Genomic DNA, 24,542 nt, shown 5'->3' with positions numbered 1-24,542 from the left:
ATAACAAATATTACAACTCGTGATAAGTTGACCAGATGACGAAAAAAGACTAGGTGTGCAGCACTTTTTATGACTGCGAAATGGCTGCCGGAGTTTTCGGGTCGCCATGTATTTCTCATGAGAATCATTTACGTCCATTTTGTGAACATTGATACCCCGAGTTGCTAATGTACCTATCAATTTGAATCCGCACGCTGGGCGTTCTATGGGAAATACGGAATGCCAAATGGAAATTGGGATTCGGGAATTAACAAATTATTTTTAAAATATTAATAACATTTTTTGGTGTAGAAAATAAATTTGGAAACTAGATGGGTCTTTTAATCACTGTCATCTACTAGGTAAACAAGGTAGGTGAAGAGGGGAAGGGGTAAGTTGTGATTTTGGTCTTTATCACTTACGAATTCTGGATAAGAAAAGTGAAAACCGTACGGCGTCCTTGCTAATTGCTCTTGTTGTACAATAGTTTTAAACGTCGTCGGTCTATATAATATTCGTATTAATTTACCATTAAGTTTATACACCCTCAGATTTGCTATGCCGAAAATACGAAGAAGTCGAAAACCTCCGCCAGAAGGTTGGGAGCTCATCGAACCTACTCTAGAAGAGTTGGAACAAAAAATGAGAGAAGGTACCAACCATAACTATTTTAATATATTGTTATAATTTAGATACATATATTATTTTTAACAAATTAATGACTATTTTTATGTAGTCATTCAGACGGAATAGATACAATTCTTTATTTAAACATCTCAAATATTTTCCTAATTGTCTACCACACTATTCTATTTCCCATGTCATCGGTACCTCCACTCTCTTGTACAATCTGTAAACAATAGTATTTTCATTTTCCCTCTCTCTAGCTTCTTAGAAATAAACTTTCCCGCTTGCTGTGAAACAAATATTGATAGCCCCTAACAAGCCCTGCTAACTTAAAGGAACATTGGAAATTGAAATATACAAAAAAAGAAGTATAATATATTATGTGTACATAGGTTATTGCGTTTATAAAAATAAATTATACCGATAATTCAATTTTAAAAAGTTTTACATACTAAAAGACAATTTATTAATTTTCTGTCAAAAACAATGAGCACATGCTTACAGGGGCAAATTTAATACCTAGCTTTTTGTAATGTACAATTTATGATATTTTTTTTTTGTAACCAATTAAATTAAGCAAAAAGACATTAAGAGTACATAATGAGTTAAACTTTAGGCTGACAAAATAAAATAAAGGGAATTCATATGGAGGAAGAGAAAAGTTAAAAATAGAAACACATTTCGTGTATTAGATTGTGTAAAACATGAAATGGAAAAAAGCCAGTACAGTGAGATCAGGGCATAGTGAAGACGGAGCATATTATAGCATCAGAGATCACGGGATTTAATATATCTGAGAATGTGTTTAAATCACTCAAATAAACGCTTCGTTGCTTCAAAATTTACTACAATCAAAGAGTAATTTCCCCTTTATTTGGGTTTTCCTTAAAAAAGAAAAAGTTTGACTACAGAATTTGAGAAAATGTTATGTTATAGCTTCACTTCAATTCTATGTATAATCAAATTTCCAGACCTTACATCCTAAAACTACACTCGCAAAAGAGAAATAAAGAAAGTGTCCACCCATTTTAGGAGAAAAGGTTTACGATTTCTTTTAATTTGTCAATGTTTATCAATGTCTAAAAAATATTCCATGTAAACTGTTTTTAAAAAAGTTATAAAGCACTAGGATATTAAGTTTAAAAATATGTAAATTATTTGTACGTTTTTCTCAAATATAAGAGACTCTAATTATTGTTCCTTTTTTGTAGGTTATAAGAAGGGGCATAAGAGGAAGGGGAAATTAGTGTAGTAAATGCTCTAAGATAGCATCAATTAAGGGGCATTTATTCACAAGTATTGATATTTACTAATTACACTGAATTGTTTTATTTAGCTGAAACTGAATCTCATGAAGGGAAACGAAAAGTTGAAGCTTTGTGGCCGATTTTCAAAATTCATAATCAGAAATCACGATACATTTATGATCTTTTTTACCGCCGTAAAGCTATTTCAAGAGGTTTGCTATTAATTTTAGTACATAAATACAATAACAAATTAATATTGTAGCACAAGATAAAGCTATACAACATATATATATATAGTATAGTTAATATCCAATTTTATTTTACTTACTATAATAATAATTTCATTATTATATCTAAAATTGTTATGAAATTTAATTTGTAATATCATTAATTTTGTAAAAATTCAAATAAGGTTCTTGATGAAAGGAGTCATTTAAAAATAAAATTAATTATTGCTTTGCAAAAGGAATTTTTTAATAAAAATGTATTTATTTAAAATATATTGTTTTATCGTGTTTGTTATTTAGAGCTCTATGATTTTTGCTTACAAGAAAAAATTGCTGATCAAAATTTAATAGCGAAATGGAAAAAGCAAGGATATGAAAATTTATGTTGCCTACGTTGCATTCAAACAAGAGATACCAATTTTGGTACAAGTTGCATTTGCCGAGTACCTAAATCCAAACTAGAAGAAGTAAGATAACAACACAAATTTTAAATTAAAATTGCTAAATATAAGTCAGTGACTTATAGATTGGGTAACATACATTCTAAGTTGATCTTTAACTAAATCAAATTATTTATTTCAGGGTCGTATTGTAGAGTGTGTACATTGTGGATGCAGAGGTTGTTCTGGTTAAATACCTATATTAATAACTATAATATGACATTTTAAAGTTTTTTTTTTTTTTTTTTAATTAATTATAATAAAATTTTACATCTAAGAATCACCATTTTTTAATATTGTACTTAAGACTGACATTAAAACAGTATATTTTAATTTAAATTAAATAAATGTTTGTTTTCTATTTATATAAATTTAGTACCTATTACCTAACTACAGGGGTGTATTTATAGGGAATGGTGGAGGGTCCAGCTCCCCAAACATTTTTTAGTCTACTTATGGATCTATCACATATAGGATATAAATTGTATAAGTTCAATATTGTCGTTTTAAAAATGATTAATTTTTACATCTTATGTATTTGTGTTTTTGAATCGACTAAATGGCAATCACATCTTTTCATCCCACTTTTTTAGCCGTAAGAATTAAATAGTACACTGTATGCCTGTACCTATCTTGATAGTTATTGTTGTTATTACCAAAAAGTTGTGACGGCGACGATAGTAGTCGATTTTATCGTTTACAAAAATTACACTGTGCATATTTGTTCCGATAAGTGTAGGTACATGTGTGATAGAAGTACGCTCCTACTCAACTATCTCTTACTAAGTTTTGGAATGATTGGTTTTTCTAAAAATCATCAAATTTTTAAGACGTGCTTATAGCTATTATGTTATATTTTATAAATAAACTATATGTCATTAAAATATAATGTAGACATTTTACGTTCTATAAATCAATTAAAATTATAGTTTTAGCTTTATAGTATACCAAGATATTACCTACATAATAATAATTGAAAAAAGTTGTATAATCTGATACTGTGAGGTCACAAGTAACATATTAAAAAAATAATGATTAATTTTACAACAAGAAATTCTATTAACTTTAAACTAACATACTTACGAGTCAAGATGTTTAAAACAAGAAGATTTTGTTTAGAGTTTTTGCTAGAATTAAGAAAATCTTTAAAAAATAATCATCGGATACTAAGCCATACATATAAAGACTACCTGAACATGACATAAATAATATATGAAATAACTTATTCATTTTAAAAATATCAATTCACTTGACATCATATAGATTGTAAAATTAACATAATTATTTATAATTTTATATAATTGCAAATAATAAAAAAAAAAAATGATAAAACAAATTTTATTTTCTAGTTTAAATTGTTTTGCTTAAATATTTTAATTTTTAATATTAACTTTATATTAAATATTATTTAAATAGTTTTAACAATAAATGAACACACTATATACTACATTTTTATAATAATCATTAATAATTATAATTTATACTTCATATATAACATGACATTGTAGAATTCCAAAGGACACTCAACAATTATTTGACGTGTCTTTGAGCATTGAATGAATTAATTAAAATAATTTTGAGCTAGTTTTTTTTTAAATAAAAGTAAAGAAAACATTCTGCAATCATAATTTTTTTTAATATTTTAATATTTATAAAAAATGTACTTGTCATTGAAATATTATTTTAGTTCTTAAGCCAGGCCATAATTTAAAAAACACGTGGTGGTCGTACCCACAGATAATTTATTATACGACAAACCTTGTTTACTTATGGCCTGATAACTATACAGTATTGACATATCAAAAATAGACTATAAATATGAAATCATTATGAAAATATTAATTAATATTAAGAAAGAAAATAGACTATGAAATTAGGGAGTAATTAGGATTAAAATATTTTTGTCAGGTCATAGGTTTGAATACTGTATTCTCAACAAGCCTTAAAAGATCATCGACGTTAGGTCTAGCTTTTACATCTTTAATTAAGCACATCTCCATTGTTTGCATGAGAACAGGTGGGATACCTTGAGTGAATGTTTTACTGTTACTCGGAAAGCTAATATTTTGCTTTGGTTCAGCAATTGCCTGTAATTTTTGCCAAGTGTTTGTCAAATGCGAATATGGAGTTTTACCATAAATTAAACTGTACAAAATACACCCCAAAGACCAAACATCTGACTTTTGATTTATCTAAAAAAGATGTAAGTAATGTAAGTTATGTGTACGTATTTAACAATATCAATGAAAACTACAACATACTTTGTGTCCTTGGAAGTTAGATCCTCCACTTCTTATACATTCTGGGCTCATGTAGTTCCAAGTACCTGTTGTAACATCTTTCAACACACTAGTCATGTCACCTTGTATTTTGGACGCAATTCCAAAGTCTATTAACTTCAAGCGACCACTAACCAATAAAAAGTTAGCCGGTTTAAGATCTGAATGGATGATACCTATAATAGTAAAATTATTTAATACAGAATTAGTCAATTAAAATGTTTATAAATTGGGAAATACCAAATTATTCCATGTTTTTTTTTTAAAGACCTAGGCTAATATGTTCCTTTCAATACAGTAGTATGTATTTAAATATTAGATTATACATTTAATCTAAATAATATGAAACCAATTTTTTACCTACTGAAATAATATTAGGGTAATTGGAAAGAATTTTTTTGGGATATTAAATAATAATATTTACGTTTCAAGATATTTTAACATGTATTGTGGAACTTATGCAATTGACTAATTTATCTGAATAAAGATAAGGATAAAAGATTTAATAAAGATAAAGATTTAAGATGAATAAGTGGAGGGAAGCAGTCTCCGCTATTGCTGATTATTGACAAATTCCCAGGTGAAACTAACAATAATAGAAGTATTTGGTGACACCAACTTGTAGATCTTACAGGAAGACCTAGTTCACCAACTCTACAATGAAGAAAACAAGAGAACACTAACTCATTACGAATCCCAAGCAAATGCAAGGATGGAAATAAACAATATAGAAACTTTTCAACGACAAGGAATAGTATTTAGAAAGAAGAAAACTATACCCTGGTCGCCGAGAGAGCATGCTACGACCTGACGAAAATTGGCTGTTCTGTGCATCCCCGTGCGGCACCCAGTATGACTAGCATTCCCCACAGAGTCTGCCCTGTCTTTTAGCCTTAGTCATGCTGCTTAATCTACAGTCTACATGCGCAAACCCGGCATGCTCTCTCAGCGAACAGGGTATATAAGTTTATTTGCAGAAGTTAATATTTTTAATTTAAATGACTCATAGGTTATGACAACGCAACTTCATATTCAGCAAACGTCACGAAGGAACTTCTAAAAAAATTTCAAGAGGTAAGTTTGGGAACACCCTTCCAATAGTCTTGATTTATTGCCCTGTGATTTTCATGTGTTTGGGCTCATGAAAAATGAGTTAGAGAAAGAGCGATACCACTCAGATGAAGAAGTAAAAGATGTCACTAGCGACTGGTGTTCATAAAGTGGACGGGAGTTTTTCGAACAAGGCACTTCCAAACTCGTTCAGAGATAAGAAAAATGTAGAAACTTGTTTGGTGATTATGTCGAAAAATGGTTTAAAATAAATACTTTTTAATAAACTGATTTATTTTTCAAAAATGTTAGTACTTTTTGAATTTGAAACCCAATGCAATTTATTTTTTGATTGCCCTACCTAGATACTTTTTTAATAGTGATTTTTGCAGCAAATGAAAGAAATAGTTATAAAGAGGTCAACTAAAGTAGTTTACCTTTATCATGAATTTCATTAACTGTAATCAACATTTCTGACCAATAGTACATGATCATGTGTACAGACATACGTTTAGTATTACGAATCAATTTTGAGAGATCTGTATCACCTTTTTCCATAACCATGTAAAGTATCTTTTCCTTAGTTGTATATTGACTAAAATAAAAAAAATGTTAACATATTATGCGTATAATTTCAAACTCATTGTCTACAAACCTGTCAAAAAGACGTATAACACTTTCACATGATTGTAAATTTTGCAACAAATCTACTTCATTTAAATAACCCTTGGCTATAATATCTTCAACTTCTGATAAGTCTACTTTTTTTATTGCAACAACTTGATTAGTCTCAGGATTTAATACCTTAAAAAATATTACAATTTATTTTAGTACAGACATAAAGCTATTGATATATTTTTTATGATTAAAAATATAGAACCTTAGTTTGATTTAGTGGGCATAATTAAGAGAGAATAATCGGATTACTCAATTATAAAAACGAGCAATTTTTTTAAAACATAATGAAATTTATTTAATAATAAAATTTCACAATTCCAAGCTACAACAAGTCCACGTGCAACTTTAAAAATTTGATAATACTTAGAAATGTCAGCATTGGAAAAGAAACAAAATCTTTACACTTTTGGAAACAATATAAACACTTTATATTTATATGTTCTGCCTGTTTAATTTATTATTGGTATATTAACTAGTAAGATTATTCATTTTTAGTACATAATATAATATTTAAATATTATGTAATAACTAAAATGTATGTAGAAAAATAATTGGTTATTTATTATCATAAACTGATCAATCAAAGATACTTGATTATTAAACATTTTATTAAAATTATGAAAATGTCTCAATTACTATAAACTTTATTATCAAAATCATTAATTTATGCTCACTACTAGTTTCATTAATTAAAATGTAAATTAGGCTGAAAGTGGAAGATACTAACTTCATACACAATACTAGATCCTCCATGACCAAGTGTATTTAAAATACTGTAGTTTATTCCTTTGACACATATAAAATTTTCATTTAAGCATTTCACACAAACATTAGTGGACGAAGCAACCGGTCGTTTAAATTCTCCATCTTGAACAAATACCACAGGACGAATTGGAGATCTAGCTCGTATTGCAAAATTGTTGCGTTTAGCTGCAGGAGAAAGTTCGAGTGTTGAATGTACCAGCAAGCTATCTACTTGAGATTCACCACATTTGGTTAATTGAGAAGAATCACTGGATTGTGTTTCATTATTTTTGCCAGATAATGACGAATAAGAAGAATCAGGTATTGCATTGGTTTCTCTAACACTGTGATATAAACTAGTATCATAATTATATTTAGAAGTTTCAGGAGAAGCATAACACGTATCTTCTCTAACAATACATTTTGTTGTAATTTCATCTGTTTTCTCTGGAAAATTTTCTTTATTGCTATATAATGAACGTTTAGTAGTCAATGATAAGGTAGGCTTAAAGTTGTAATTTGAAATTTGTGTGTTCCTTTTGTGTTTGTCAAATGTATCGCTTGGAGTATCTACGCCACTATTATTTCTAGGTTTGACTGCCGGTCGAACAAATGGTGTCTCATGGACCAAATCTAGAAGTTTAAAATCCCCAGCTAGTTTTTCAGGTGTTTGTACTTGAAATGATCCACCCAAATCTGCTTCTGCAGTCTTGTTTTCAAACAACGGTTGATTGTCATTAAAGTGTCTAAGAGATCTACCTTTTTGCCCTAAACGACTAAAAAACGGGGAAAAACAAACAGATATTAAATGATGATTATGTTCAGCATGGCATTAGATAAATACGAGTAGTTCAATTATTATGCAATTTAAAACAAACATTTATTTGTTTACTATTTCGAACAATTGCTTACCTAGTAATCGGTTTCCTTTGTCGTGAATATTTGAGCTGAAGCAAAGGACAAGTAACGTAGTTGTCAGTCTCTCCATCATGTTCTTCGACGTTGTTATATCGGCCCGACTCGATACCGCTGTTCATTGTCAACAATCAACAAAAATGTTCAAAACGTAAAGACGAATCTACATTCTAGCGCAGTGGAGATTCAGACGAATTTTGTAACGTACAATTTTTCCGAATCTCAACTCAACTGACAACTCGAACAGTATGACCAACTATAGAAATTCAAACTATTGTGTTTATCCATGAGGAAGTAAATAAGTATGTTGAGGACTCGTGTTATCAACTGTTACAACTCGGCTGCCATTGTTCCCCCTAGAAAATACACCCGCCAATCAACACTGGCAGCCATTTTCTAGTTATCACAATGTACTGACTTACCTTTTTTTTGTCATGCTTGTACCTATCTGACGGTCGTGTTACTGCCTACTGGGTAGTAAATTTTTTTTTTTTTTTTTGAAAGAGCTTCTAGTATTAAATTGTTTAGACAATTCGGATCGTTGACCAACAATAACCATTTTATTTTTTTGGCATAAACGAATTTGTTTTGCACACTATAGAGTTCGGTAATTGCAAACTGTCTACACTCTACATTGTCCACGGATAATGTTCAACAACTAAAAATCGTATCCTTTTAGTTGGTATTTATATTTATTTCACCAGCTATAACACATACGATATTTTGTTGTGGTACTTGGTATGGCAGACCGTGGGTATTGGAAACTGTCAAACCCATTCATAGGTATAGTCAATAGGGTATATGGTCCCGTTGTGTTCACCTGCTTATTTGTTTGTATTGTTCATAATTTCTATGACCTGCAAGAGTGTATTGTGTAGACAGGTAGTTTTTGGAAAAACTGCCCGATCTCCACGGAGCTGCAGCCTGCAGGTATACAGTAAAAACAAACCCTAAAAAATGGCGTTAATACACTTTTTCTAACAGCCTTTTTCTTCATATGGAACAGATGACGAATAGGATATGTTGAAATCAATAAAAGTAACAATGCCACAAAATAGAAAAATAATAACAAAACAATACATTTTGATAAGAGTGACACTGATAAAACAGCCGAAAGCGGAAAGATGAAGTACTATAGTATAGAGTATAGACTATAAATCGTAATTCATCGGCCGTGGACTCAACATTTTAATGTTATGTGAATTAATTCAATTAAATGTACAAATTAAAACAGTTTAGTTATTATGATTTATAATGTTATTACTAATGGTATAATTTTATCGAATTGTCATTTTATTACATTTAATAACTTGTAGTATATAAATAATGTTAGTAAGTACTAAGTCTTGAGAAAACGCATAAAATATTAAACGAAATTTTATAACTATTAACAAATAACAATATAAGTCGGTGGAAAATATATTGAATCGGAGTCGTTGTTTTAGGTACCCAAACAGTAATTTAGCTAGACAGAATGTGTCAACGTTTGTCAAATTTTTCGAGTGGGATTTTACAGGTGTAATTAAAGCCTAAATTGGCATACAAATAAAAATATGTTTACGAGAATACACCATTTCAATGCACTAGTCTTATTATTATTTGTACTTTGCTTGCTTTATATCTATCGATTGCAAAACCAACTTCAACAAAGCTTTGTTAATCCCAGTTATTCAGGTTTGTCGAGTTCTTTTCTTATGGTATTGGCTGTTTTGTTTAAAAAACTAATTTCGTGTACAGTTATTTATTGAAAATCATATTTACCTCGATGTATTATTTTTATTTTTAAGTTATTACAAATGAAATTTCAAAAAGTTCTAACAAAAATCAACAGAATAAATTTGAGGACGATGTTATTGTAATTTACAATCGAGTACCTAAAACAGGATCTACTAGTTTTGTCAATATAGCTTATGATCTCTACAAAAAGAACAACTTTCATGTACTGCACGTGAATATTACAGGGAATGCTCATGTTCTTTCAATTTCTGAACAGGTAATTAAATTAGTAGACATTTTTCTATACCAAATTTGTGGTATTTAAACATCGAACATCATTATATTAACCAACTCAATATGTTTGTGTTTTTTTTAGTTAAGATTCATAAGAAATACTACTAGGTGGCTCGGAAGAAAACCAGCATTGTATCATGGTCATTTTGGATTTATAGATTTTCAAAAGTATGTTGCGAAATTTTATTTATAAATATATTTCTTTACCTAAAAGAACTCGATGAAAACTAGGTTATATAGAGTAAAAGAAAAACTTTTTTTAAAACTTGCTTTTCTAAAAATAGTAAAAAAATGAACTAAAAAGTATAAAATAATTTTACTACAAGAATAATTTACCAATCAATTGTAGCAAATTTTTTTTTAAATGTCAATCATTTTGAAAACTTACAAAAATTAACTTCAATTTTAAATAATGTTAAACATCTTTAATTTTTGGCTAAAAAGAAAATTGTGGGCCCTAAGTTTCAGCCCTCTACTACATCGGGAAGTGGGTTAGATAAATTTTGCAAGATTTTAAAAATACCTGTACAAACATATGTATGTGTTAGCGCGTTATAGAAAAGCATGTAATAATAATTTGTTAACAATTTTTTTCTGTTTATAGGTATGGTGCTACTCTACCGCCTTTCTATATTAACATAATTCGTAAACCATTAGACAGGTTGATATCATATTATTATTTCCTGCGCTATGGTGATAATTACAGACCGCATTTAGTACGAAAAAAACATGGAGACACAATGGTAATAAAATCAAAAGAATTGTATGCTTTCGACTTGAGTTTGCCTTCTTGTTAGTAGATTCAAATTTACAGTTTCTACTGACTTATATTGTTCACAGTGTTGGGTGTTTAAGGCATGTTGAGCTTTATGATGATGGTTTGAATGTAAATATGTACAACTTTTTGTCCATATATAGATAATAATTATATTTTAAGAAAATAACAACAAACTTCCCCAACTAGAAAGTTTTAAATAAAAAAATATAGTGTATTTAAATAAATAATCATTTGAGTGTTAGTTTAATAAATTAAAAATTACATTTAAAAACGAACTTCAAATTTACTTATTCATTTAGTTCTTACCAACTTTTTTTTGTTTTAGACCTTTGATGAATGTGTGGAGCATAAAGGATCTGACTGCCAGCCCAATCTCTTATGGTTACAAATCCCATTTTTGTGTGGACAATCTGCAAGGTGTTGGTATGAATCACATGTGGTCTACGAAAATTTATAGATTATCTATGCAATTATTTGCTTAAAATATTTATTACTGTCTTTAAAAAAAACGCTTTGCATAATTACATACAAAAAACATACTTCTTATAAAAAAAATTTTGTTTTATTTATCTTAGGATTCCAGGAAATGTATGGGCACTAGAAGAAGCAAAACGAAATGTCGTGTCAAAGTATCTACTTGTAGGTGTCACTGAACATTTGCCAGATTTTATTGAAGTTTTGGAAACCGTCTTACCAAATATGTTTCGAAACGCTTCTAATCATTTCAAATACAGTAATGACCAAAATTTATTGGTAATTTTTTAGAATTGTATTTTCAATATTGTTTGTTTACAGGTGCTAAATCACATTTGAGAAAAACTGTAAAAAAATTCAAGCCATCTTTTCGCACTGTAAGCATTTTTAAAAACTCTACAATTTGGCAAATGGAAAATGAATTGTATAAATTTGTATATGAACATTTTCAATTCATTAGACAGCATACACTTCCGGATCCTTCAAAGGGTTTATCAAAATTTAGATATGAAAAAATTTACCCCAAGCCCAACTGACTGTGATTTAGAAAATATGTTTACTTTTCTTCAAATAATATAAATGATTAAAACTTTTAATATACAAAAATAATGTGTTTTTTCGTTTAAGAATTGTATAATATAATATGAGTGTAATATTTCACTATTCGGTACCTGTAATTTAATTTTTAAATATTATTTTGTATTGACATTTTTTTAAATAAATTTAGATCTGTCGACAGAAATTAAATTACTTCTTTAAAGGTTCTTGTTTTAATATAAGTATATTTAATATAAACAATATATTGTTTACTAGAAATTACTTCAACAGAATTTTTATTAGGGTGTTTTCACTTAATTTTACTTTTCAATTGATTTGTTTTATTTTTGATGTCTGTTAATATAAGTGGTGCTTTTGTTACGTGCGGTCAACAAATCTTTTTTTATTTTATTTTACATGAATCAACCTAATATTTCTAGCATGAAGTTTGACACCTTATGTATTGCACCATACACATTCAAAGAATTGTATATTAATTTTACATTTAATTTATGTTAAACTTAAAATTTTTTATTTTTATCATGGTTCAACATTATAATGTGTTAAAATAATTTTTTTCCGTATAATATAAAATGGAAGAACTACAATACATTATGTGTCAACTACTGTTCAATAGTCTTATAAATTAAAGGTACCAAATATTTTACTACACTATATATTATGTAACAAATATGTATAATACAAATTATATATAAAAACAAGAATATAATACATAATAATTATTAACCATTGCTCTATGCCATTATGTTGCATATAATATAATATTTAGTTAAATAGTTTTTTCATAATTTTAAGTTATAACGGATCAAATAGGATTTTCAAGCCATTATATACAAATCTATTATTTATACAATAAATTAATCTTAAAATCATTATAGCACTAGACAGTTTTGAAGTTTGAGTATTTACAATAAGTTAAAAAACAAAAAATCACTAAATATTTACATTGATTATTGTTACACACAAGGGTTCTGATAAATCTTTTAAAATAAATGTTTTGACCAAGTAAGTTATTATTTCCAAAAATTAATTTGTGTTTAAATTGGTAATATTTTGGTAAAGACCAAGATCCAGAAATGTAATATAATCTACCTAATTTTACAAGACTGATTTTAAATAAAACAAGAAAAAAATATTACAAATTAATATTTTTAAAAACTATTGCTATTGGTCTTTGTTAACAATGATATATATATTTTTTTTAAATATCAGATTGACGTCCTTAACAGTATATGGCTAATGGAAGGAATTGATTTATTGAGATAGGAAGTTTCATTATAAATAGGTCATTAGTGGTATTTCTAAAGTTTTATATTTATAAGCTAGAGACTATACTCTTTACTTTGAATTTCATTTTGTATATTGTAGTTGATTGCAGATAAATTTACTGGTTTGAATTTGCTAGAATAAAAAATAGCAATGTAGTCTTTAAATAATACAAATTAAAAAATTTTTTTTTTTAAAGACTGGTCCACACTTATGTGACTTTTTCCCGATTCGGATAAATTCATCTGGGCGTGGACTTGCCTTACTTAACTCATGATATAATAATAATAATCAATTAAACTATATTTACCAAAAATGAGAATAAGGGCATCCTATGATAAATAATTCATTTCCATTCAAATCCAATCTCCATAGTCCTTTATGATGGCCTCTTGTGTCCAAATCCCAAATTTTTAAACACTATTTAAGTAAAAAACATTTTATAAAAATGTTGAAGAAAAGTAATTCAAGGTTTTTATAAAATTAATTTACTTTTGCTACAGGACTCCACGTAGACATATCTTTTAAGTTTAATAGTTTTATATACATTATCAACGTTATATTCTATAAAAAAAAAACTTTGTTTTTAATTAAAAGTAAATTTGATAAACTACATTATTAATACTACCTTTAGGTATGGCAAGAAATCATTATCACAAGGCGATTTCTGGTGGTCGACAATATGACCCGATACAATTTTTTGCTCAAGCATATTCTTGTATTCTATTTTAGTTAATCTAAATATAAATAGTTAGATTTCAATAAGAATAATTTGTGTTATATTGTTGAGTAATTGCAGCATATTACGAACTTATCAATATCCTTAAATATAACATCTTCGACAGTATTGAATGCATGATTCCTAAAATATACTTCTTGGAAAAATGAATTCATATTAATTCCCGAAGAGCCAAAATGAAATGTTCTTGAAACTTCTGGAACAATACACTCTCTACCTTTTTGGACTTGTGGCAATCTCATCCACATATCCCAATCCCACATCTAGAAATTAAAAATTATTTTTACTAGAATTGAAACCTATTACAATATCAAACATACTTTTTCTACTGTCGGCCATTCAGACTCAAGTTCATCTTTAAATAAAGACTTTTTTAACATCCAACCTAGACCAGGCATTGAATCAACTCTGTACAAAACATCTGGCCGTGAGCTAGTATGTTCAAAGCCTTGATCATTCCATGAAGAAATACAGTACAAACTGTTATCTTTTTCTAGGAGAGGTAAAGTTTGACTGAAAAAACTATAAAATATAATTATTATATTATATTGACTATAATGTACAAACTATAAATACATTTTTCTCAGTGAATATAATAAAATATATTTATGACTTCGAAAATGTCATAAAATTGTTTTATAATTATAATCAACAATTACACTGATTACTATCTAAATATTTACCTAAAAAAATCTACAGACACCTGCAAATCCTCTTCAATTATAATAGCATATTCAGAATCAGGAAACAGACTAAATGTAGTTGATAAAGATGATTTATAATGTTGTGTGACACGAGCATTTTTAATTCCGACAGGCATATGTTGTATTCCTCTTAAACCAAATAGTTTGGTAACCTCTAGGGGCTCATCAAAGAAACCATCAATGAAAATAGTTATCATGTCAGTCTGTACACCCTTTACTTCTAATAGCGCTTTTAGCATTCTGTTGAAAAACCATTGGATATAATAGAATAAAATTACAAACATTTATAAAGTTACCTGAATAAGTAATTTGGCCTATTACTAGCTATTATGGATACAGGAACATTTTGTAAGTTAGAACTTGGAAGCTAGAAAAAGAAATCAGTAAAAATACAATTTTTTTTTTATAGAAATTTTATCTCACAGGAGTGGGTGAGAATATAAGAGGATCTGGGTTAAAGCAGCTGCAAACGTTCCCATATCCTTCGATATTATTACAAAAAATTTTTCTTCGTGCATTCTCTTCACTATCTGGCCAGTTACATTCATGGTCTAAAACAATAATAAAATAATGATAATTCCATAAACAGCAAAACTAAATAACAAAATACAAATTAAACCACTATACTTTTGTAAGAAGTTAAAGGAACATCAACTCTTAGTTGAACATCGGCACCCCATGAACTACGAGATGGGTTTTTACCAAAACCTTCTCCGTACATCCGAACACCCTTTTGAACTACCATAGCCCACATGTCTCTCCAGCTGAGAATTTGAAACTTATTTGAACCTAGGTCTTTAATTATCTTCCTAGCGTTTTCTCTTAAATGAAATGAACCTTCATCCTAAGTATATATAAAAACGTTATATTCAATATATTATGTTACATTTAATTGCAAAACAAATATATTTCAAACCTTGATTGCAAATATAACTATTCTTCCGTCTGACACCATATTCAGAAATGACACCATTGCTTCATCTTCATGAGTCATGTAGGTATCGAAAGTCCTTTGAGCCATAACCATTCCAGTTTGTTGATTCAATACAACAATATGAATGCCTCTACCTTGTAACTTATCATTGTCTTCAATTACCTTTTACATAACAACAATAAGTATAATGGTTTAACTATTAAGTAATATTATATATTATGTTTACTGTGGCTTCATCAATGGACACAGAAACTTGCTGATGACTAGATAATACTTCAATTGAAATGTACTTTGCGTGTTCGGGCAATAAATGTGGCGAAAGGCCATCATCTAGCAATTAAAAATAAATAACACATTAATAAACTAACTATTGGTTGAACTTATTTAGGTAACTACTTACTATTAAAGTTAGACTTTCGGTTTATGAGTATAATGTTGAATAATATGATAAATAAAATAATAACAAGCATAATCTGAAACAAAACAGTTTAAAATTATATTTTGATTAATAAAAATTGGAAAATGTTTAATAATCGTACACTTACTTTTACACATTGCAGTATGGATATACGTCGAGTAATTGGACTAACTAAAGCAATGTTCATTAAACTGATTTTTAATTTATATACATCTCCCATATTTCCTACACTTGTAAACATCTGCGCTGATTTTAAATCATTTTAGCTTCGATACAAATCTGAGAAGGTATATTAGCATTCTTATAATTGCAAAAAATGAAACAATAACTATTTTTTTATAGTTAATTAATGTTTAAGATACAATATTGTTATCCTATTGTTTAATGTATTCGTGTATGTCGAAAAATGCATAAATAAACGGTTATAACTAAGCAAATTGTGAATTTAAGTTTGAAAATCTTAATTGATTAATACAATTTCATAGCTAAGACTGTATTTTGTAATGGTAATTTTGAGTTAAATTGGTAGTATTTAAAATTAATGGTATTTTATTGACCATTTGCAACTGTGATCGAGCATAAGCAAAAATTCAAATATTTTTAAAACAATGTACAAAGTTTGATAGTACAGTTTGCAGTAAATGATAAGATAAGAGCGATCAGGAGTTAACAATTTGTAGATATTTTATATACTGTGGTTACTATGGTAACTGATAATTTTTTTTAATAAAAATTAAAATGCACTTTTGAAATTTGCACGGCCTTAGAAAACAATATCTTCTATGAAGATTGACCTTTTAGGTTTAAAGAATTAAAAGGATAAATTTTCTTACAGCAAAACGGCTCTCCGCCGCATTCAACAACCGTATCCACTAACCGTGATGCTTCAGAAATTCCGACTTCTGTTCTTTATTAGGTAGATCACCCTTAAAATGACCCTGCTAGATTTTTATTTTGTGAGAACACTAAAAAATATTGTTTATTTGGAGTATAAGTTATTGCGGCAATTATAGTTGCCTTAACACCCCAATTGCTGGCGAGTACACAAATGCGGGATAGCAAATGATGCACACATCAAATTTTATACTAAACATTAACTTGAAAACTACCTCATTCAAAAATACCTACATTATAGGTATATTCATGTAAATAAAATTTAAAAAACGCTGAAACCGAGAAGTAAATTTATAAACTAATATTTTAATTTAAATACACTATAACTCCTTAGTATAAATCAGAAACAATATTTCAAACGTCAATTATTTTTAAGATATTTGTGGTTTTATCAAAGTTATATTTATTTATCCTTTTTCGGCCTAAATTACTTTGATTATGTATAGTGAGTAAAAATTAATGATATAATATTCTAGGTTAAGCTTTTTTAGTGCTATGCCATATACAACTATAATATATTTAACGAATGGTAGTGCTGAAGGCATTCATACTAAGGACTAAAATCACAAAAAAAGAAAAAAATATATACTGCATAAAAATTATACTTTAGAAAGTATAGAATATATTTTTTTTATTTCATACTTTTAAATATATTGAAATATTACTTGTAAAAAAAATCAGTAGTTTTCCCCCAATTCTTTTATGACAGAGATAGCAAAAATTACTAAGTTATACTTAAATGTTAATTTTCATCAAAATTAAATGTAGAAATTTTAATTTTAAGACTAATAAATAATTCTAAGGTCCTTTTACTATAATACACAACATATTGACAGTATACAAAATAAAAATTGAACATATAAAATTTAGTAACACAAATTATAATAATAAAAACATTTGTTAAATTACTGATAATTTTTTTTTAATTATCAATCTTTTCATAAAAGTAAAAATAAAATAAAATTTACTTTTATTTTGGTACACAATTTGTAAAAATTATACAGTTTAATAAAATACATTTCATTATTGTTTATTAACATAGAAAAGTATGCAAAAATAATTATAAACAATTTTATTAATTTACATTATTATTATTAATATTGTACTTATATATAAATACTGTAGGAATCAACTCCATTTTTATTGTACCTTTTAAAGTTTAGAATTTTATTTTTGAAAAATTGGATAGACCAATATTAATAAATCACAATAAACAGTTAATTTAATGCAATGAAAATGCCAACCATATTATACACATGTTAATAATATTTAATTTTTTTTTTAAATACAAACAAATTAGTTTTTTGAATTAATTTTTATTTACTTATGATAATAAAAATAAGATTTTTATAGAACTAAAATCACTAAGTCTAAAGTTTTTTTTTTGTTTTATTTTGCTACAAATGATAGCTAGTTGAATTAGAGTATATTAAGAATATTTTAATCCAAACCGTTCACTTATTCATCTTAGTTGTGTAAAAAGCACTTAAATTATGATTAAGATTTTAAAAGTACAAGAAAAGTTGTTCATAACATATTTTCATATAAAAATGTTATTCATATATTTAATTTTTGACATACTGTAAAAATTATTTTGGTTTTTTTCCTTTAAAAAAATTAGTCTAAATAGTTATAATACAATACAAATTGTATAAACGTTAAAATTATAATAATTAAATTTAAAAATAGAATACTTAAAATACTGTTTTTTTATTTGCATATTTTATACCAAATTTGTACTTGCTAATGTAATTAAATTTAATATTATTATTATCTTCTAGAGTAAGCTCTTTTCTTTCTAAGTGTAGCTTCTAACCTAAGTTGTCTCCATTCTGCAATTAATGATTGTCTTTGAAGTTCCAAATGCCTACTACTAATAGTTTGGTGATAACTGGCTCTTAGGTGATTTAATGTGTTCACTTGAGAATGCCAACTTTGCATACCTATTATTTAAACAATACATAAATTTAAAAACAAAACAAACAACACAATAAGAATTTAACCATTACTCAAATGTGACTTGTATGGATTCAATAAATTGTAGGTCCGTTCATATGCCATTTGTCTCTCTCGTAAAGTTATGTTTAGATCCTAAAAATAAATATGGTAATTAGTACCAAATAATAAATAGCTGATAAAAGTTTTTGTTACTTGAATGGGTTGTACAGGTGGTAACTTATATCGGGGCTGACGAGCATTTCTAGTTTCCATGGCAACAAAATCATCAACGTGCAATGAAGGGGGGCGAGATGTATTTGGTGATTGATTACGAAATGTATCCGGTCTTTGAACGGCTCCAAGTCTATTGAAAACTTTATGATTCATAGTTGGAGGGGTAACAACAACTATAAAGCATGAAAATAATACAAATAAAATACAATGACAAAAAATGTAAAGTATATAATTCTATTACCAGTTGAATTTGAGGGAGTTTCAATACATTTTTTCTTAATAGGTTGTTCCTCTTTAAGAATAACTGGTTTTGATTGAACAACACAATAATCTGTGCTAAATAAATTCTTCATTTTCTCTTTAATATTGAAATCTGGCATATCCAATAAAACATTTTCAACATTACATTCAATCAAATCTGTTATGTCATCACAGATGTTCGAACTTATAATTACATGGTCTTCTTTAGTTTTGTTTAGAATATAAAAAGGTCGATTCTCATACAAAGTTGTTAACGAATTAACAATCGGCAATTGGGGTTCAGTGAATTCTAATGTTGAACCTTCATTACGATTAAGTAGTTCAATACACTCTAAAAGTCTAGTAACAAATTCATGATTTTCTGACTGCATTTTTTCTCTCAAAGTACAAATCGGGTGATCTTCACTGGGACTATCCCAATTCAAATAATATCTTAAATCGGAAGAACTAATAAATAGGTTTCTTTTGAACTGAGAATCATTACTAACACAAGAAATTAATAATTTAACCATCAACATCAGTGTACTAACACAGTTATTATCTTCTTTGTTCCATTTTTTTGAAATAATTTTAAAAATATTGTACAATGTTGTTGGGTACAAATCCAAAACAGTTTTAAAATAATAAAATCCATAATCAACTTTAATGATCACCAAAAAAGTCTTAAGGTTTACTAAGAGACTAGAAAGATCAGTAAGTGTTTCCGTTGAGCTTATGAATGCTTTGATAATTTCAAGAAATAATAATTTGTCCGGGACATTATTATTTATCATTACTTCATCATAACAGCTATTAACCATTATTTCAGCATCACATAAACATCTCATAAATGAAACAGCACTTTCTTGTTGGTTAACTTTTATTTTATCACAAATTTTCTGAATGAGTTTCTGATAATTTTCTTGAGATTTTTTTTCATACAATATTTGTAAAACCGTTGATTTTATTGTAGCATGTTTACACAATGCGCTTAATAAGTTTAACCATTTATCAAAGTAATCAGCATAATATGGATCTAATAGTGCATTCAATACAGTCTGTGTGATAAGTAAACTCAAAGATGGGCTTAAATCGGCTATTTGAACACATAAACATTTTAAAGGTTCTAATAATATATTGCTTATACCCATTATGGTAACAAGTTCAACTAAATTACTGTTGATTTTACTTAAATGATCTGCCCACAAATTACGGTAAGAAGTCATGGTGGAAATTGAAGTATCTTCTAAAGATTTTATAGAATGAATAGGTAGAGGTAAAGGCAATAGTTCACACAACATTATCATTCCTGGAAAGAAGACAGATGGACTGGATAACGTCCATGTGATAACTTCGTTTATCATGGAAAACCCAATCTTAGTTTCAACATACGTCAAAAGAGTTTTATGTATATCTTTTACGATCTTGGTGGCGTCTTCTCGAATTGTAGGAGAGCATTCGATTACACTATGCATTAAACTGTGTAATTTCAATAATATTTTAATAGGTGATATATCATTGAATGAATTTTCTCTACTATGTATTAATAATGTTAACATGCAACGAATTAACACCATTGTTGGATGTACAATAGACAATATTTTAGTACCGATGTCACCAGCTAGTTTCCAGACGTTCAAAGAAGGTTGTTTATAATAATCACATATTTTTTCTACAATCATTAACAAATTTATGAGCATGTCAAATGAATACATTTGCAGTATGATGTACTTATGTTTAAGTTCTATAAAATCTTCAGTACTTTTAAATATAATTTCATCATTAGGGGCTGCTAAATATTTTAGGATACGTAGACTGGTAATAAGTGTTTTATTAAAATTTAAACAATTTTCAACATTGTTTTTAACGTTATTGCACAATTCAGAAACGTCATCTGGGAAAAATGCCGATTGTGCCATTGCTGGATAAGTCCAATCAATTAAATCATTAAAACAGCTATGTTTGCAAGCTATACCATATAATGACGGACCATATTTTTTCAAGTAAATAACGTTTTCTGAATTCTCTAAAATAATTTTCATCAAATCTAACGAATACAACATATGTAATTCTTCACTTGTTGACTTAGTTTGCTCCATGTACTTAAAGTAATTCATAATCACATCTATATTGTCTCCCATCGTTAACACATACACAACAGCCTGCTTGCCGATTGGAGATTGAGTTAATTGGAACATATCATGAAGAACATCAACTGACTCCATTGGGTCAAGTTTGAAATTTTGCAATATGTTACACTCCCAAAAGGAGCTTAAATAATCAATAAGCGATAAAACTTTCATCCTATAAATAACGTTTAATGTAAACCGAGAATTAATTTTATTTAAAGTTTTAATTAGATTGTTCAACTCCTTATATCTGCATCCTAAGTATCTGAGACCATGTTCATAGTTCATCAAGCTTGATAAAAGATTCAGTAGATTGTGCTCAAGCGAACGCAACGATTCATTAGATATTTCAAACAGTTCTATGATACGGTTTATAAGTGAAGCATCATCAAAAAGTCTATAAATTGTAGGGTAAACATCTGATTGTGTTAATGCTGGCGTGAGTTCAAACTGAGCACGAGCTTGCAAAAATCTTTTGGGACATCCCATCAAAATCGGAGCTTTTATAAAAGTTGTTGTAATTTCTGATAAACAATCATTTACCAAAGACAGAGAGCTGTTATCCAAAATATTTATTTTGGAATTCATTTTTTGTAATAATTCAAAAAAATGTATTTTTCTTAAAATACTTGTTAGTAAGAAACTTACACGTGGTCTTTCTTGCATTCCGAGTATTTTTAACAAAGTTTCATATCCATTAAGTTTATCAAATGCTTCTGTGTACAAAAACAAACGTATTGGTTCAGATCCATTAAGGCTGGAATCCAATGCACGCAAAATGTTTAATTTGAGCGACAAACACATATGTTCAGCAAAGTATAAATTGAATAATTTAACATGAACTTGATGATGTTTAATAAGTTGCCCAGCCAAATTTTCACTATGTTGACATAACACTTCAACCAAGTTTAAACCAACCTTCAAGTGACGTAATACTAGTGTTGTCATGGAGGCATGGTTCTTGTAAGCAAAATGAAAATCAAGTGTTACATCTACTAGTGAAAACAATTGATGATGGTACTCTAAAACCAAACAAGTATTGTTTATACGTATACATTAATACAAATGAAATGTAGTTTATAAAGCATACCTGGAATGTTTAAAATATTGTTTAATGTTTTAGGCAAAATTTGAACAATTTCCTCTACAATAGTAACCCAGTTTTCGTTGATGTCTGAATTGTTCAATTGTAAACATTTCAAGTGATCAACTAGATCAGAAGTTCCTATGCATTTGGAATTTTCTCCCAACTGTCTTTGCAACTCAAAAATGGATAACACTGGATCTTGAATACACTAAAAATTTGAATTGAAATTATTTAAATATTTTTGATTTGTTAATTATTAATAATAAAATGTAGATTAATATGTATTATATTTCATCAATTTTAGTTTTGGCAGTTAAATCTACCTAGAAAACATATTTTCTGCACATCTACACTATCATCATCTTTTTCCAGTTTATTCATCTCATCTTTCTCTCAAACTTGCTCTCTTATAGGTAGTTGAAGCTTTTTCTATTTTTTAACAAATTTGTATTCAACCACTTCTTAATAGTTCATTTTTTTTTCTTCATTTAAGTTCACAGTACAACTATTATCACTATTAAATATTATTTTTTTTTGAAGTTGAGTTCATAATTCAAAATTTATTTTTGTTGTGAATCTTATAAAATATAAGTTTTCACTATTAGTAATAATCTTAGTTAGAAATAAATGCTAAGTAAAATATAAGAGAACGTTTTTAATGCCAGAATCTCTATGGTATAACAATTGTTTAATTGCTTTACACGCGTTGTCAATATAACACTACTTATTTAACTCACCTTAAGCGGATTTGCTTCAAATAAAGATGGAATAAATGGTTTATTAAAATCATCCGAACCATCATTAAAATTAACTTCACTTTCACTGTCCTACAAAAAGATGCACAACAATTAATTACATATTGTTACAAGAAAACTTTATAAGCTAGTACAATATTATAATTTGCTAATAATAATTGTACCTGTTCATAACTTCTGGAGTCTTCGCTGTCAAGAGCAATGTCCTCGTCACTACTTATGGCTTCTAAAAGCATTTCTACTTTTTTTACTATTGACGTGTCATTATGTATTTCCTTAGACTTCTCCAGATCATTTTCTTTTAGCTTAACTAAAAAAAAAAAAAAAACTGCTCAAAGTCGAATTGATAAACACAAGATGTCTTTTACCATTAGTGTCTATTTCCATTTTGTCAATAGTGGTAACATGAGGACTGACCGGGGGAGTATTTTTATCACGTTTTGAACAATTTTCTTCAGTATTCATTATTTTCAACTATTCAAATTTAAAATATTAAATGTCTTATAGGTATTATTTCTTATTGGCGGCACACGTTTGAGGAGCTTGAAAAGTTAGCGTCATAACAATAATTGATAAGAATCTTATCAGTTAAAAAAATATGAGTTCAGAAAGGCCTTGTTGCCTATACAGTAAAATATCAAATGGTAGGTATAACCAATACAATTTACTAAATAAAGTTAACATCGGAGCGCCGTCGACATTAGATTTTCAGAACAAATTCAGTTTAGATCTCAGTTTATTTACTAATATATAGTTTTTTTATACTAATAACGATGACGAAGTCAGAATATTCCGCTTAAAACTTACATAAAGAATATTTAACTAACTGAATAATATTATAAAATGATTAGCTAAAACCTAATTTTCATGCACTTTTAAAAAAGTAATAACTTTATTGAATTTTTTATTTCACTAATTTTTCACACCAAAGCTTTTGATGATGAGTTGAGTCGGTACTCGGTTATTTGAGATACCTCATTATCATTACTTAAACTAAAATAATTTGTCTTTTTTTGTTGTTTTTGATTCTACAAGACGTGTAAACACACATTTTATGGATAAACACCTGGTCTTATTACTTTTATAGGTTTTTTCGTTCTAAATAGGGTTTTGGATAAGCCTTTCACGAGATAAACACCATTAGTCTCGTCTTATACCTAGTGTTTCTGCAAACTATGCGTTATATTGAGAAACACCC

General features: G+C 28.0%; 5 protein-coding genes across 8 annotated transcripts; 2 read left to right on the top strand and 3 right to left on the bottom strand.

Annotated features, from left to right (window-relative positions):
* Positions 1-296: 296 nt before the first annotated feature.
* LOC126837157 (protein BUD31 homolog) lies at positions 297-2,833 on the top strand. The gene is made up of 4 exons (XM_050570988.1): positions 297-631; positions 1,943-2,065; positions 2,381-2,547; positions 2,663-2,833. Exons 1-4 carry the CDS (start codon positions 538-540, stop codon positions 2,711-2,713), a joined length of 435 nt encoding a protein of 144 aa, XP_050426945.1. The 5' UTR covers positions 297-537; the 3' UTR covers positions 2,714-2,833.
* A 1,204-nt stretch (positions 2,834-4,037) lies between these two features.
* On the bottom strand, positions 4,038-8,430 carry LOC126836515 (uncharacterized). The gene is made up of 6 exons (XM_050570009.1): positions 8,184-8,430; positions 7,255-8,047; positions 6,505-6,653; positions 6,287-6,444; positions 4,782-4,975; positions 4,038-4,712 (listed from the first exon to the last, which is right to left on the bottom strand). The coding sequence occupies exons 1-6, from the start codon at positions 8,306-8,308 to the stop codon at positions 4,425-4,427; spliced, it is 1,707 nt and encodes a 568-aa protein (XP_050425966.1). The 5' UTR covers positions 8,309-8,430; the 3' UTR covers positions 4,038-4,424.
* A 261-nt stretch (positions 8,431-8,691) lies between these two features.
* Positions 8,692-12,191, top strand: LOC126836439 (heparin sulfate O-sulfotransferase). 4 transcript variants are annotated; one of them, XM_050569828.1, is made up of 9 exons: positions 8,692-9,116; positions 9,193-9,518; positions 9,632-9,860; positions 9,974-10,179; positions 10,279-10,364; positions 10,801-10,939; positions 11,300-11,391; positions 11,550-11,707; positions 11,770-12,191. In XM_050569828.1, exons 3-9 carry the CDS (start codon positions 9,740-9,742, stop codon positions 11,982-11,984), a joined length of 1,017 nt encoding a protein of 338 aa, XP_050425785.1. In that variant the 5' UTR covers positions 8,692-9,116; positions 9,193-9,518; positions 9,632-9,739; the 3' UTR covers positions 11,985-12,191. The 4 variants fall into 4 exon arrangements, with proteins under 4 accessions (XP_050425785.1, XP_050425784.1, XP_050425783.1 ...); XM_050569827.1 differs by having other exon boundaries at positions 8,695-9,116; positions 9,193-9,404; positions 11,300-11,397; positions 11,770-12,181; XM_050569826.1 differs by having other exon boundaries at positions 8,695-9,116; positions 9,193-9,514; positions 11,300-11,397; positions 11,770-12,180.
* An 886-nt stretch (positions 12,192-13,077) lies between these two features.
* Positions 13,078-16,635, bottom strand: LOC126836501 (protein O-linked-mannose beta-1,2-N-acetylglucosaminyltransferase 1-like). The gene is made up of 14 exons (XM_050569979.1): positions 16,195-16,635; positions 16,050-16,122; positions 15,876-15,979; positions 15,632-15,811; positions 15,343-15,559; positions 15,139-15,266; positions 15,012-15,082; positions 14,695-14,955; positions 14,332-14,533; positions 14,084-14,274; positions 13,901-14,009; positions 13,765-13,836; positions 13,583-13,692; positions 13,078-13,407 (listed from the first exon to the last, which is right to left on the bottom strand). The coding sequence occupies exons 1-14, from the start codon at positions 16,306-16,308 to the stop codon at positions 13,329-13,331; spliced, it is 1,911 nt and encodes a 636-aa protein (XP_050425936.1). The 5' UTR covers positions 16,309-16,635; the 3' UTR covers positions 13,078-13,328.
* Positions 16,636-18,433: 1,798 nt separating this feature from the next.
* Positions 18,434-23,915, bottom strand: LOC126836408 (protein virilizer-like). Its single transcript, XM_050569765.1, has 8 exons — positions 23,713-23,915; positions 23,509-23,654; positions 23,327-23,416; positions 22,593-22,797; positions 19,375-22,524; positions 19,113-19,306; positions 18,971-19,052; positions 18,434-18,904 (listed from the first exon to the last, which is right to left on the bottom strand). The coding sequence occupies exons 1-8, from the start codon at positions 23,807-23,809 to the stop codon at positions 18,732-18,734; spliced, it is 4,137 nt and encodes a 1,378-aa protein (XP_050425722.1). The 5' UTR covers positions 23,810-23,915; the 3' UTR covers positions 18,434-18,731.
* Between the last annotated feature and the right edge of the window lie 627 nt (positions 23,916-24,542).

This window comes from Adelges cooleyi, unplaced genomic scaffold (assembly GCF_023614345.1).
Source record: "Adelges cooleyi isolate 19-005CV unplaced genomic scaffold, UGA_ACOO_1.1 ACOO_flye_CR_arks_rails_tigmint_CR_PRNA_247, whole genome shotgun sequence".
NCBI classification, from domain to species: domain Eukaryota; kingdom Metazoa; phylum Arthropoda; class Insecta; order Hemiptera; family Adelgidae; genus Adelges; species Adelges cooleyi.
This window is presented reverse-complemented; position numbering and strand designations above follow the sequence as displayed.

Excerpts from the sequence above, each read along its gene's own strand:
- LOC126837157 (XM_050570988.1), top strand. The coding sequence starts at position 538 with ATGCCGAAAATACGAAGAAGTCGAAAACCTCCGCCAGAAGGTTGGGAG. Across the intron at positions 632-1,942 it reads GGAACAAAAAATGAGAGAAG|CTGAAACTGAATCTCATGAA; the intron begins GTACCAACCATA and ends TGTTTTATTTAG. Across the intron at positions 2,548-2,662 it reads CTAAATCCAAACTAGAAGAA|GGTCGTATTGTAGAGTGTGT; the intron begins GTAAGATAACAA and ends TATTTATTTCAG.
- LOC126836515 (XM_050570009.1), bottom strand. The coding sequence starts at position 8,308 with ATGAACAGCGGTATCGAGTCGGGCCGATATAACAACGTCGAAGAACAT. Across the intron at positions 6,654-7,254 it reads GATCTAGTATTGTGTATGAA|GTATTAAATCCTGAGACTAA; the intron begins GTTAGTATCTTC and ends ATATTTTTTAAG. Across the intron at positions 4,713-4,781 it reads CTAACTTCCAAGGACACAAA|ATAAATCAAAAGTCAGATGT; the intron begins GTATGTTGTAGT and ends CATCTTTTTTAG.
- LOC126836439 (XM_050569827.1), top strand. The coding sequence starts at position 9,740 with ATGTTTACGAGAATACACCATTTCAATGCACTAGTCTTATTATTATTT. Across the intron at positions 10,365-10,800 it reads GGATTTATAGATTTTCAAAA|GTATGGTGCTACTCTACCGC; the intron begins GTATGTTGCGAA and ends TTCTGTTTATAG. Across the intron at positions 10,940-11,299 it reads AAAAACATGGAGACACAATG|ACCTTTGATGAATGTGTGGA; the intron begins GTAATAAAATCA and ends TTTTTGTTTTAG.
- LOC126836501 (XM_050569979.1), bottom strand. The coding sequence starts at position 16,308 with ATGTTTACAAGTGTAGGAAATATGGGAGATGTATATAAATTAAAAATC. Across the intron at positions 14,534-14,694 it reads GTGTCTGTAGATTTTTTTAG|TTTTTTCAGTCAAACTTTAC; the intron begins GTAAATATTTAG and ends TATATTTTATAG. Across the intron at positions 14,275-14,331 it reads AATGGCCGACAGTAGAAAAA|ATGTGGGATTGGGATATGTG; the intron begins GTATGTTTGATA and ends TTTAATTTCTAG.
- LOC126836408 (XM_050569765.1), bottom strand. The coding sequence starts at position 23,809 with ATGAATACTGAAGAAAATTGTTCAAAACGTGATAAAAATACTCCCCCG. Across the intron at positions 23,655-23,712 it reads AATGGAAATAGACACTAATG|TTAAGCTAAAAGAAAATGAT; the intron begins GTAAAAGACATC and ends TTTTTTTTTTAG. Across the intron at positions 22,525-22,592 it reads CAATATTTTAAACATTCCAG|AGTACCATCATCAATTGTTT; the intron begins GTATGCTTTATA and ends GTTTGGTTTTAG.